The 12,831-nt window shown below is 37.5% G+C and overlaps 1 protein-coding gene across 1 annotated transcript in view; it reads right to left on the bottom strand.

The window, feature by feature from the left end:
- The window catches only part of LOC110022290 (electron transfer flavoprotein subunit alpha, mitochondrial), a 69,223-nt gene that overhangs the window by 7,700 nt on the left and 48,692 nt on the right, over window positions 1–12,831 (bottom strand). The window contains exons 6-7 of the mRNA XM_020721163.1: window positions 11,423–11,475; window positions 2,438–2,578 (exon numbers count right to left, since the gene is read on the bottom strand). Of these exons, the coding sequence (XP_020576822.1) occupies window positions 2,438–2,578; window positions 11,423–11,475 (194 nt within the window). The remainder of the gene's footprint in view (window positions 1–2,437; window positions 2,579–11,422; window positions 11,476–12,831) is intronic.

The following is a 12,831-nucleotide window of genomic DNA, read 5'->3' as shown; positions in this document are numbered from 1 at the left end:
GCTGTCTACTATTTTATATGGATCAGGTTCCTGTTGGCTTGGTGCATTTTAGATTTTTTTGTCTGATGTCACTTCTTGTCTTTTCTTTTGTTTGCTTGTTTTGCTTGTTTCTACACAGGTATGCTTGTTTTGGGGATTGTTTTTTGTTTGTTATACTCGTATTTTTCGGGTTTTTATTTTGTGTGGGTTATACTGTGGGAGGAGGAACCCCTAGAGGTGAGTTTTACAATGTACTTTTTGGTTTTTTAGACTGGGGATCCTCCACCCCTCCCATCTCCTGTATCTTTTCTTTATATTAACACGCAGGGAGCCACAAGTGCTCTTTACCTCTCTCTCTCTCTCTCACCCCTTTGAATGTCTATCCTTCTCGTTTTTACTTTATCTCTCACTATATATAGTGATCTTTTTCCTAATTGGCTCCACAGTACGATCTTCATAGTTATGTATGTTTGCAAGTTCAGTGATTCCAATTTTTTCAATGTTCTTGACGGTAGCATATTTACCATGTGGTAGCAAGGAAAGCCTCTCCCAATAACTTAACATTGCCAAAAAATAATAATGTCCAACGGGTGTTATGTAAATGGCCGTTTTTTTTTTTCTGCAACTTTATCTTTTGAGGGGGGTTTATGAAGAATGATTCAAAAATAATGCATTCCTTCCAGAAAAATCAATAATTGAATGAAGTAATATTTTGCATTGTCTGACCTAAAATTTTAAATTTTAACTCCAAATTAATTTTGAATCATCGAATGAAAGTAAAGGATAATGCAACTAGCATTATATTTTAGTTTAATCATAAAAATTCATATGGCCCTAATGCAATCATCAATCCACGAGACAAGCCACCAAACTCTCAAATGTTTGGAATGGTGGATGGTCCCAATATATCATTACGAATTAATTCAAATGGATAATAGCTTCTCTAATTATTAATGGGAAAGGATGTGAGTGTGTTTTGCCAGTTCAAAAACATCATATTAGAAATCTGTGACGTACTGACGTTTAATCGTTTGAAAGTGAAGGAAACAGCCTTATAAAAACTAGGAAATAGCGCAAAGACCAAAGTAATGGAGCGACATGTCATCCTTATTTGAAGAGCTAAGAAGAGATAAATACAACCTACTCTCGACTCTATTTGAAGTACTCGATACTTCAATATGGTAGAGTACATCACTTTAAGTAGCATGTAAAAAGTTACTAGTTGAATTTTGGCCTGTTTTTGAGTTTTGGGTTTCTGTTTTGAGTTTTGGATTGAAACAAGGTCTATTGGCTAAGCCTCAAATTTAAAAACTTAGATAAATTAATAAATATTATATAAATTATAAAGTGCGAAGTAAGAAAAAAATATGTTAATATTCTACCATATTATCGCATTAAAAAATAATATAACATTCAAAACAATAAAAAAAGTAATAAATTACGCAAAATAAGAAGTAACATGTTACTTCTTAATATCAAATCATGAAAGAAGATGCGTTATACAAACACCAAATTATCAAAGTTAGCTAATATGCCAAGAAAAAAAAACTAAAATATCAAAATATAACACTCAAAATAAATTCAACATAAGTCTTCTTCTACCACTCATATTGTCCCCTATTTAAGTAGGTCTATATTAAGTCATCAACATTTAATTTTAAAATTTAGAAGTCAATTTACTCTCGGCGCACCCAATGGATTTTCATTAGAATCATAGGTATAATAAATAACTTATCTCGCTCCTTATCCTCAACCATATCCAAATTCTCCCATCCTTCATTATCTTTAAACTCAATTATCTTCCTTTTTTTTCTAATGAATAAATTGCCAATAAAAATATTAATTAAAATAAAAATTATATTGATGGTTAGACTTCAAATACAAAAATTTTATAGATATATTTTTTGTTTATTTCTTTTATTTATTGTATAGGGTGTTAAGATTGATAGATGAGATATATTGAAATTATTTACAAATTTGCTTAAAAAAATTGTAGTCAGCCTAACTAATTTTAGGCAATTTTTGAGGCTAAACATGCTTTAGTCTGAATGAGCCATATGCCTCCACCTTGGAACATTGAGGCATAAGTCTCATCGCGATATTTTGTAAGAAATGTTGAGGTGAGCCTCAATGTGCGCTCATATTGTAATTTTAAACAAGGCTATTGCCAACTTTGGTAAATAAACATTATTAAGGGTAAGAAAGAGTACCACATAAATATCGCCTAACCTGTATCAGTAGAAAGAGAACCATTGGCCACAATAATTTTTCTACTGCCATAGATATCTCCTAACCCTATAAAGGTTGCAAGAGAACCATTTGCCAAAATAATTTTTCCACTGTTAAGTATGAAGATCAAGTGTAATCTGAGTATAAAAATAATGGGCAATATGGAACTTCAAAAAACAATCAACAATATTATCCTCAAGATAATTAGAAACACAAGAACTTCCAATACCTGAAATATAGGTGCATCAGGATCTTTATTTACAGCTACAATGACCTTGGAGTCCCTCATTCCAGCCAAGTGTTGGATGGCTCCTGAAACTCCAAAAGCCATGTAGAGTTCAGGAGCAACGACTTTTCCAGTTTGACCAATCTGGAAAATGATCTCCATCAGTAAAAGGGAAAATAAAATAAAATTGAATTGGTGATAACATCATAAAATTTCTGCATTGTCGTAGTGACGAGAAATCATGAACGCTCGAAAATAATACATCACAAACTTATTTACAAAATCTTTTACAGTACTCGAGTATGCAAAGGTAGATGGGAAAAAATGAAGAGGTAATTACATAACAGGATAGTCAAATGGACAAAGATAACAAAATCATAAATAATAGAGATGAATAAATTACAAACTTATTTTACAGAAGCTTTTAGCTAAAGCACAAATCCCGCAAATTTTTGCTACCAAAAAGGATGGTATATCAAACTATTAATGACATGGGAGCTTCCCACAGAACCTTATCGTGTTCCTTGCTACAGTACCAGGACGCATCTGCAATCGCTACTACAGTAATACGAACTGTAGCAGAGAATCACAACTAGGACCAGTCCAGGAGGGCCGATCGACCATTCCTTTACGTGGATTTCCCTCATATTTGGAGTGGGGTCCACTCCTATTTACCCTAAGTAAATAAATATGTTATTTTTCTTATTTTAGGGCAGTTTTTGGTGTGTGCTTGAAAACCATTGACATCCTCTTTCTCCACTCTAGAGCTGTATCCAAAGACTAGCGGTACTCCGACTGTAGCTTTTTCGAGGCAGTGATCTCTTTCCAAGAGATCGAGTGGTGCTCCGGTTGTAGCTCGTTATCGTGGAGGTATTTATCTACATTTCCATCCTCCACATTCCTCACCTTATTGCTGCTGCAGCCTTTCCTCGCCGTCGGAACCACCATACAACATTTTGAGTGTTTTCCTCCAACTCAAGCCACCAACCACCACCTACTCCACTTGCACCTACTGCAGTCCCTTCTAGTCACTTCCCACCTTATTGCCATTCATTCCAACCGCCTGTCTTCGCTGTCCAGACATCCCATCAATGTCGCAGCCCCGTGACAATCCTCCATTTATTGTTCCACAATTCCACGCATTACCCACCGCTGCTGCTGTCATTTCCCAGCCTCCCTAGCCACCACTCCTTACCTTCCCAAATCCGCCGCCTCCAAAATTCAACCCCAAGTTCTTATAGCCAAAATACACCCAGGAGAACATCCAGGCCGACCCCGCTTGAGGAGACATTAGTTCAAAGAGAAGAACAGACAAAACTAGTCAACATTCCCAAATATGTCCCAGTTAGGAAGTGTTTCAAGTGTCATGGATTTGGGCATATTGAAACTGATTGTAAAATCAAAAGAATAACCTTTTTCACTGACAAGAGAGTTATTGAAGAAATGAGTAATGACATGGTAGACACTAAAATATTTGAGGACAAAAATGAAAAGTACTTTATTCAAACTGATGGAGGGAGAAAACCACGTAGTTGAAACTGAGGCCATGAGAGAGGCTCCGACAGAAAAACATTGGTGGTCCAAGACAGTTCTAAGTCACATGAACCGACACCAGCCACATGACAACCCTAAATAAGAGTATTCCAAACTTTTCAGATATATAATTTACTTTTTGAGTTGCCCTTACTGAAGAAGGCCCAACATGCTAGAGATGAGATTCCTATTCAGACATTAAATTCAGTTTAGCAGTACACCCACCGAAAAATTTTCAAGCAAGAAGGATGAAACACAACTTTGAAAATTGTCTTAGAAGCTTGGTGAGGAAGAAAATTCTATAATAGGATCTAGGTCCTATCAGAAAAGAAAAATATGCCTCTCCTGAGTGGTTGCTAGTGAAAGTTGTTCATCATGCCATAAATTTCATCCCAGAGTTGAATCCTTCTTACATACTTGTTTACCAGATACACTTGAACAAGTACATGAACGGTTGCCAATATGGGTGGTCCAACATGCCATAGATTTCATTCCAAAATTGGTTCCTCCTGACAAAATAGTTTATTAGATGAGCCCAATCGAGTACGAGAAGTATGAGAAGTATAGTATATATTTAACGACTTAAGACTTTATTCGTGAGAATACCTGTCTATGTGCGATTCCAACTTAGGTTGTGCCAAAGAAGGATGTTTATATATTTTATCAAGAAAGGCTTTGGTAGAACATATGTGTTTTAGATTTGTCTTGGATTAGACAAAAGCATAAATTTTGCAGTGGGACTACCTCAGATATAGCAGGGCAATGATTTTGCTATGATGAAGTTAGATCGATTCCAAAAGTTTTTAGAGAAGAAGAAGTCTCCCAAGCCCAAGAGAATGACATAAGAGCTCGTTGGTTCCACAATCCTTTGGAATCTCGTGATATAGCAAATTGCAAGAAGGACCCGCGATCGCAATTAAGAATTTTTTTTCCCATTTTTTTCTGTCTTTTTTTGGCTTTTCATTATTCATTATTTCTAATTAATATTATGGCTATTATGAACCTATTAGAAGAAAAAATTGCGCAAAACCTAATATGAACCTTCATAACATGGGCTTAAATAAGGCATTATAGCATTTTATAAATAAACCCTTAGACTTCTTCAATTATTATCTGCTTTTTACAAATAGCACCCTAAATAAGGTCCAATCAACGATGGGCAAAAGACATCCGCTAATACAATCTTGTCACATAACCTAGACAAATCTAATGAACTAAGTTCTTTAATGAGTTAGTCAACCACTTGCTCTCTAGTGGCTACATGAAATGACTCCAGTAGCCCGTTTTTTAGATTTTCCTTGATGAATAATCTATAAATCTCCACATGTTTGGTTCTATCGTGTTGTATCGGGTTGTTGGAAATGCTGACCGCTGACTTATTGTCACACCACAATTTCATTTAAATTCCTTTGTCCATCTTGAGCTCGATCAACAAGGCTCTCAGCTACATCATCTCAACAACTCCTAAGGCCATGACCTTGTACTCTGGCTCTGATGTTGACGTAAACTATAGACTATTTCTTGTTCTTCCAAGAGACCAAGTTTCCCCTTACAAACATATATTCTAAGGTGGATCTTCTGTCAACTGCACAATTTCCCCAACCAACTTCACAAGAGTCCTCGATGTCTATATGTCCATTCCTCCTGAAGACCAACCCCTTCCCTAGTACACTCTTCAGGTACCTCAAAATCTGATACACTACATCTATATAGTCATTCATTGGATCATGCATGTAGCGGCTCACCATGTTCAATGTAAAAGAGATGTCAAGTCAAATGTGACACAAATTGATCAAACGACTCACCAATCTATGGTAACTCTCACAATCAACTGGTTCCATTGCCTCAACACTCAGTTTGGCCTCCTAGTCAATTGGAAAGACTGCAGGTTTGCATCCCAGCATGTCTGTTTTTGTGAGGAGATCTAGTACATAAATTCTCTGAGACAAGACCATCCCCTCAGGTCCACAGACCACTTCAATCTCAAGAAAGTGTCTGAACTATCCAAGAACCTTCACCTCAAATTCATTACACAATCATACCTTTAGCTGGGCAATCCCTACCTCATTATCACCGGTGAGAAAGATGTCATCAACATATATAACAAGTACAGTGGTGTGGCCTTCATTTTGTCGAAAGAATACCATATGAACTGCATTAATCTGCTGATATCCCATATCCACCATAGCCTTTCTAAATTTGTCAAACCAGGCTTGAGAAGACTGCTTCAATCCATACAATGACTTCCTAAGCCTACACACCTTGCCCACTATCTGGATTGTACCGAATCCTGGAGGTCTCTCTATATATACCCCCTCCAGTAAATCACCATGAAGAAATGCATTCATCACATCGACTTGGTGCAATCTCTACCCATCATTCAGTGCAAGAGAAACCAGTGAACTCGCTATGCTCATCTTTGCTGCAGGTGCGATAGTTTCATTGTAGTCAATGTCATATGTTAGACTGTATTCTTTCGCCACTAGTCATGTCTTATATTGCTACACCTTCCCTTCTGGAGTTTGCTTCACTGCGTAGATTCACTTGCACCAAACAAACTTTTTCTCTGCTAGTAGTGCCACTATCTTCCATTTTCGAATTTTTATCGAGAGCCCTAAGCTTCTCATGCATAGCCACTTTCCACTTAGGATCCTCCTTAGCAACCTACCAACAATTGAGTATCGAGATAATGTCCAAATATAAAATGAATGCTCGATGTAAATGTTATATGTTAGAATATTAAACAAAATAAGCAATGTCATGTTCCCACCCAAAACGATCGGGAGGACATCTCACATTGCTGCGAGAGGCCCTCCTTTAAGTTAGGGGGTTATTAGGAAGAATCATGTCACCTAGGAGTTTTGAGTCACAGGTGGATGGTGTAGGTATCTCAAGACTCGGGAAAGACCAAGACAAGAGACTAGCTGACACAAGTGGCACTGTAGGAAGCATTCCCTCATTTTACTTTCTTTTACGTGTATACACCCTTAGCTCACCTTCAACCTGAATCCCCTACCTCTGGGTTCACTCTGCTTATTTTCTAGTTCTTCAACTGCTTCCTCGCACATCATAGAACAAAGGTATTGCTCCCGCGTGTACCACTCTCTCACCATTGATACTCAGTCTGTCTTACCTTATATCTCCAGTATCGGGTGAGTCAACGAAGGGTGAGGTCACCTCCTGGGTGTAGTACGATTCAAATTCTCTAAATGACACATCTATTGCTCACAAGCAATCTCTCTCTATTGAGCTCCAATAGACATACCATTTTGGGTAGCAGAATAACCTATATGAACACACATGTCACATAAATCTAGAATACCCTCATGTGATTCTTCATTCCAACATAAATCCTCTTCAATTTTGCCTAGATGACCATCACCTTTCGAATGCCATCTACTTAGGATGCAATTGGTAGAACCATAGAGTTGAGTAGCAAGGTGTACATTAAGGTGTGTATGGTTCTCCACTTATCCTCCTCAGCACTGTCACTCTTTGGTTCGTCCCAGATTAGATATCTCTCTAGTTTCTTCCCCACTATAGCAGCCTCAACCCGACACGACCAACTCATGTCTCATAAATCCTTTCTATCGAGCTTTGTCATTCTTCGGTTCGTCCCATATCAGATATCCCTTTAGTCTCTTCCCTACTATATCAACCTCTAGTCTCTATGCTCACAAGCAGTCTCATCTCTATTGAGCTACAACAAATATACCCTTTTGGGTAGCAAAATAACCTATGTACACACATGTCACATAAATCTAAAATACCCTCAAGTGATTCTCCATTCAAACGTAAATCCGCTTCAACTTTGCTCAAATGTCTATCACCTTTCGAATGCCATCTACTTAGGATGCAATTGACAAAACCATAGAGTTGAGTAGCATGGTGTAGATTAAAACGCGTGTGGTTCTCCGCTTATTCTCCTCAGCATTGTTACTCTTTGGTTCGTCCCAGATCAGATATCCCTCTAGCCTCTTCCCTACTATAGCAGCCTTCACCCGACACGACCAACTCATATACGTGGTTGATCCATCAAGCTTTAGATCCACATAAGAAAGATCTAGTTTCACCAGCATAGAAGCATGTGTTGAGGTAGTGGCTCCCGTCGAGACCCTAGCATCCTGTATGAGCCTGACCAAGACCTTCAAAACTTCTGGATCTAACTTTCCCAGAACCTCCAATCATTTACCTCCTGCATTATCCCCGTTCCCTGACATCCTCGAACACAAGAATCGAAATCTAGATCACATACAAAATTTGAACCTTCACCACTGTACGCTGCGATTATGTCTTGGTCATTGGAAAGCACGATCTGCATGCTGCGATCATCACCGCAATCCCATGACGATCTCGTTGCTCACCACTGGTTTAGAGTAGGAGACAGGATCCCGTGTCTTCCTAGTTATCGTGAATGTATCGCGAGGGTTGTTGTTCGCGATTGTAATCTCGTGATCCTGTGAGGGTTGTCGTTCTTGACTGTAATCCCGTGATCTCATAGTTGCCTTCCCAGTTAGTGCTAATCGTTGTGGGATGCTTTGTGAAGACGAAACCCGATGGTCCTAATGATCAAAAAAGCTGCAATGGCTAGGCTCTAATACTAAGAAGAATGAATTGCACAAAACATGATTTGTACATTAATAACATGGGTTTAAATAGAGTATTACAATGTTTTACAAATAAATCCCTAGACTTCTTTAATATTCACTTTTTATCAATAAAACCCTAAATAAGGTCCAATTCTCAACACTATTTATGTGTAGCTTTTTGATGTTTAAGAGATTTTTGTTGTGTTGGTGTATTTTAGATAGTGTATCTCTTTTCTGCTCAAAGGAGTGTTTTATTCTCTTCTTTTTGCAAGTGGTATGCCTGTATCTTGATCAGGATTCAGGAACATGCGACATAACATCCTTGTCGTCCATAACTCGCCATTCGTCACTCGACTCATTGTTTCACAACAGACAAACTATTACGACCCGATACTTAGAATTAACTAAAGCGGGAACTGCGATCAGACGGTATTAACATTTCATTTTACTTTCCACAAAATAATTCAGATACTTCTAATATATGCAAGAGCCACTAATCCACAAAGTGCAATAAAATTAAACATTACCATAAACTGAAAACCACATCTCAAACTATAACTAAACAATAAATGAATGTAAACAGAAACTATTAACATATCATAACTAATACATATAAGTTGTTGTCCTCCTGTAAACCAAATCTATTTTATCAGACAAATCAACCTAAAGTTTTTCTTCACCTGAAAGAAGATATTAATTGCAACAATGAGTATGACTTAGTAATTATGATCTAATATGCATTAAATTCTTATGATATGCTATGCATGAATGACCAAAAGTTCATTTCATTAAAATTTTTAATTTATCCATTTCCATTTCACTTCAGGTATTTACCGTTTTTAACATTTTTTAAAGTCGTAATAGAATTACCGTCATAATCAAAGATATCATAAAAAATGTGTCTAATGACACCCTAAAAAATGTACCTGAAAGTACCCTCAAATTGCACCCGAAAACTTAATGTGCACGTGTACATCGCATCACTTACCAGTACCATCTGGAGAAAACGTTGTATGAATTAAGCCTTTACCTTACATTTATATTGAACTTAAAATCATTTAAAATGTACATTCAACAGTCTATAATTTTCCTCTCACCCCTTATACCATTTCAGACTTTCAATAAGCAAGGTATAACTGTAAAACTTATTTTAAAACATTTCATAAAGCAATTATTCATTTACTAAAACATTAATTTAATGTATAAACAAAAATAATCACTCACCTTAGCCTCAAGTGATCTCTGAAATACTTACCATGTCACAGTACTTCCCTTGATACTTTGACCGTTATATCGTCCTTTAATTCAGTTGTTTAATAAATTAAAATTACTAAAATTAATTTATGAAAATTGTTGATATGTAATTAATGCCACCTTTAATTAAACCAAATTTACATAATTAACACATAAAACTTATAAATATTTACCTTATTTCTATCAAATGTCTTGCTTCATCTCTTCCTCAATTTCCAAGAATTTATCAGCATTTAATTCCTGGTTAGAAGTTCTTCAATAAAAAGGCTTTGCTTTAATTTGACTTTTTATCAAATTGTATAAATAACACACACAAATTCATTAATTAGCTTAATAGAGCTTATCATACCTTAAAGTTTTTTAGTTGTTTGCAACTCTTCCTTTTCTCGCATAAGAAAATCTTTTCACACTCTCCTTAAATTTGCAACTTATTAGTTTCAATTCTAATACAATTAAACTTGTTGTTAACATCAATTAAATAATCACTCTCATATATACGCATATATTTAATTAATGTAATTAATTAAATAACTTTATTAAACTCACCTTTTAATTCTCTCGATCGGCTGCCCTGGCTCACGTACGAAGGTCCGTTCCTCTACTTCCTCTCCTGCCTTCGGTCTCTTGAATGCACGGGTTTGAGCTCCCACCTCCTTCCTTCTTCGATCTCCGCTCAACTCAATAGAGCAATGCATGGCTTCGTCTCCTTCCTCCACGTCGCATCCCGACCCGGCGCTCTCCTCTCTTGATAGTCGCAAATCGCCTCTTCCCTCTTCTTCCTCTTCCTAGCTTCGATCATGGCTCACTCGGCACCGCAAGCACTCACAATGCCGCTTCACTTCAACTAGGGTGGGACATCGAACTAGGTAAGAGACGCACACGCTTCTTTTTCTTCTTCTTCATCTCCCTTCCTCTCCTTCGCACAGTTCGACACAACACAACAGCCACAACCTCCTTCTTTCTTATTAATTTCGATCAGCTAGAGCACGACAGTTTCCTCTTTCGATCTCTCCCGCTATCTCTCACTTGCTCGTTCGTTGAATGAGAGTAACTATGAAAGATCTATATTATGATTCCTTTACAGGGTTGCGGCTCTTCTAACCGACACTCTTTATATTTATTTATTTATTTATTTATTATTATTTTTTTCTGTTATTACAACAGCCATAGAACTTCTCCGATCTGCTGTCCAACAGTAGATTTCATCCCCAATACCGTTCTAAAAAACGTCAGCCCGATGTTCTCTGTTGGGCAACCATCTTAGCTCACTACTACTGCAGTTCAACAGCAGAAAGGGGCTGTTTGGCCACAGGAAACTGCTATTTCCCCCCTCCCGATTTGCTGTCCCGCTGTCATCCACGCTTTAATTTCAGCTGACATCCCTTTCACTTCCCTCACCCTTCTTATAGCATACCTACCTCTTTCTTATGTTCCTAAATACCTCTATGTAACAGTGACATATATGCAAAAAATGAAGATTAGGTGTTTGATATGTAATTATATAGAAATTAAGTGGTATATTTGTAAATCTCCCTTGTTTAAAATGAAAATCTGAGAAACTTGTAACGATTACAGGATAAAAATGTTCCTATGAAATTCTCAACAGAATTACCTGGAGGTCATTTGGTACGAAGTTGGCATCAACTGCAGCTCGTGTGGCTCCAACTAAACCATAAATAAAGAATTAGTAACACATTCCAATAAAAAAAAATAAGAGAATCTAATGGTCTGGGAGCCCTAAAAGTCAACATGGAGCTCTAGCCCAGACCAGTTTTTCTAGGAAGAAACCCCCCCACGTAATATAACTTGGGAGTTCCATACTTTAAACAAGCGGAGTCATGCTTGGGTAATGGTAATGATGATGAAGAAAATGGAGAGACCAAAAAAACTCACACAGCACTCCAGTGGCATGGTGTCAATAAAATATCTTGCATCTCCAAAATGCGGAGAGAACACTTCAGAAAGAATAACAAGATGAATTTAAATTTCTCTATTACAAATGCTCATTAGGATCCCCCACATATAAAAGGACAGGGAAAATACAATGTTATGGGAAATCGAGAAAAAAGTAATAATGCTCACTAGGATCTCCTCCATATGATAGGAGGAAAAAAAAAACACTGTTATGGAAAATTAATAGAAAAATTCATGCCAAGTCTTTTGAAAGAGTTTCTTATTTCAAATAAAATTGACGGATTAAATTTTCAATAGAACACTGAAAATTTTCACCTTTATTTTGTGAAGGTTTAAGATTCAGATAGATGAAAACTTTTATAATTAATTATCTCTCCCAAATTCGAGAGAAATATTTCAATTAATGAGTCATTAAGCATTATTAACTTACCTTATGTAGCAGTAATTCTGTTTTTAGATTGAGAAAATTTACAATCGTCATTTTACAGTGGATGGTAGGTGGACCAAGATATCAAGATTTTGTCATTCCGGGTTGTCTTAGACCATAGTCTTTTGCCGTGGGAGCTTCCCGTGAAATAACGATCCTGCGAAATCACGACCCCGCAACATATCAATCTACCGTGATCCAGGGGGCCTGGGGGAACCTTGGGCGGCCGGTTCAGTCCAGGAGTTGGGAGGGTCAAGCCGACCCTCCTAACCCTAGGGAGTGCCGCCCAAGCAAGTGGGCACAATGCTAGTTATCCTACTATTATATATTTGATTTTGTGGTGTTTTAGAGTTGGTTGTGTTTGTTTCGTAACATCCATCGACATCTCCCTTCTACCGTTTAGTGTTGTATCCAAGGGTTCCGAGTAGTACCCCAACTGTATATTGTTCTCGAGGTGGTGTTTATCCTTCTGAAACACTCGCCATCTCTTTCCTGCATTGGTTTCCTTCCCCTTGTCACTCCACCTTGCCGCCAGCCACAAAAAAGTGTCCAATTGCTATTTTTCTTCATTCTAACTGACGCAATCTCAACCCAGCCTTCCCATCCACCCCCCTTTCTCCTTGTTGATGTCACCCAAAGCCACCCCTTCCCCTGCTCTCCATTGCTTCCGCCCCGCCGAC

This window comes from Phalaenopsis equestris, unplaced genomic scaffold, assembly GCF_001263595.1.
Source record: "Phalaenopsis equestris unplaced genomic scaffold, ASM126359v1 Scaffold000002, whole genome shotgun sequence".
Lineage (NCBI taxonomy): Eukaryota > Viridiplantae > Streptophyta > Magnoliopsida > Asparagales > Orchidaceae > Phalaenopsis > Phalaenopsis equestris.
This window is presented reverse-complemented; position numbering and strand designations above follow the sequence as displayed.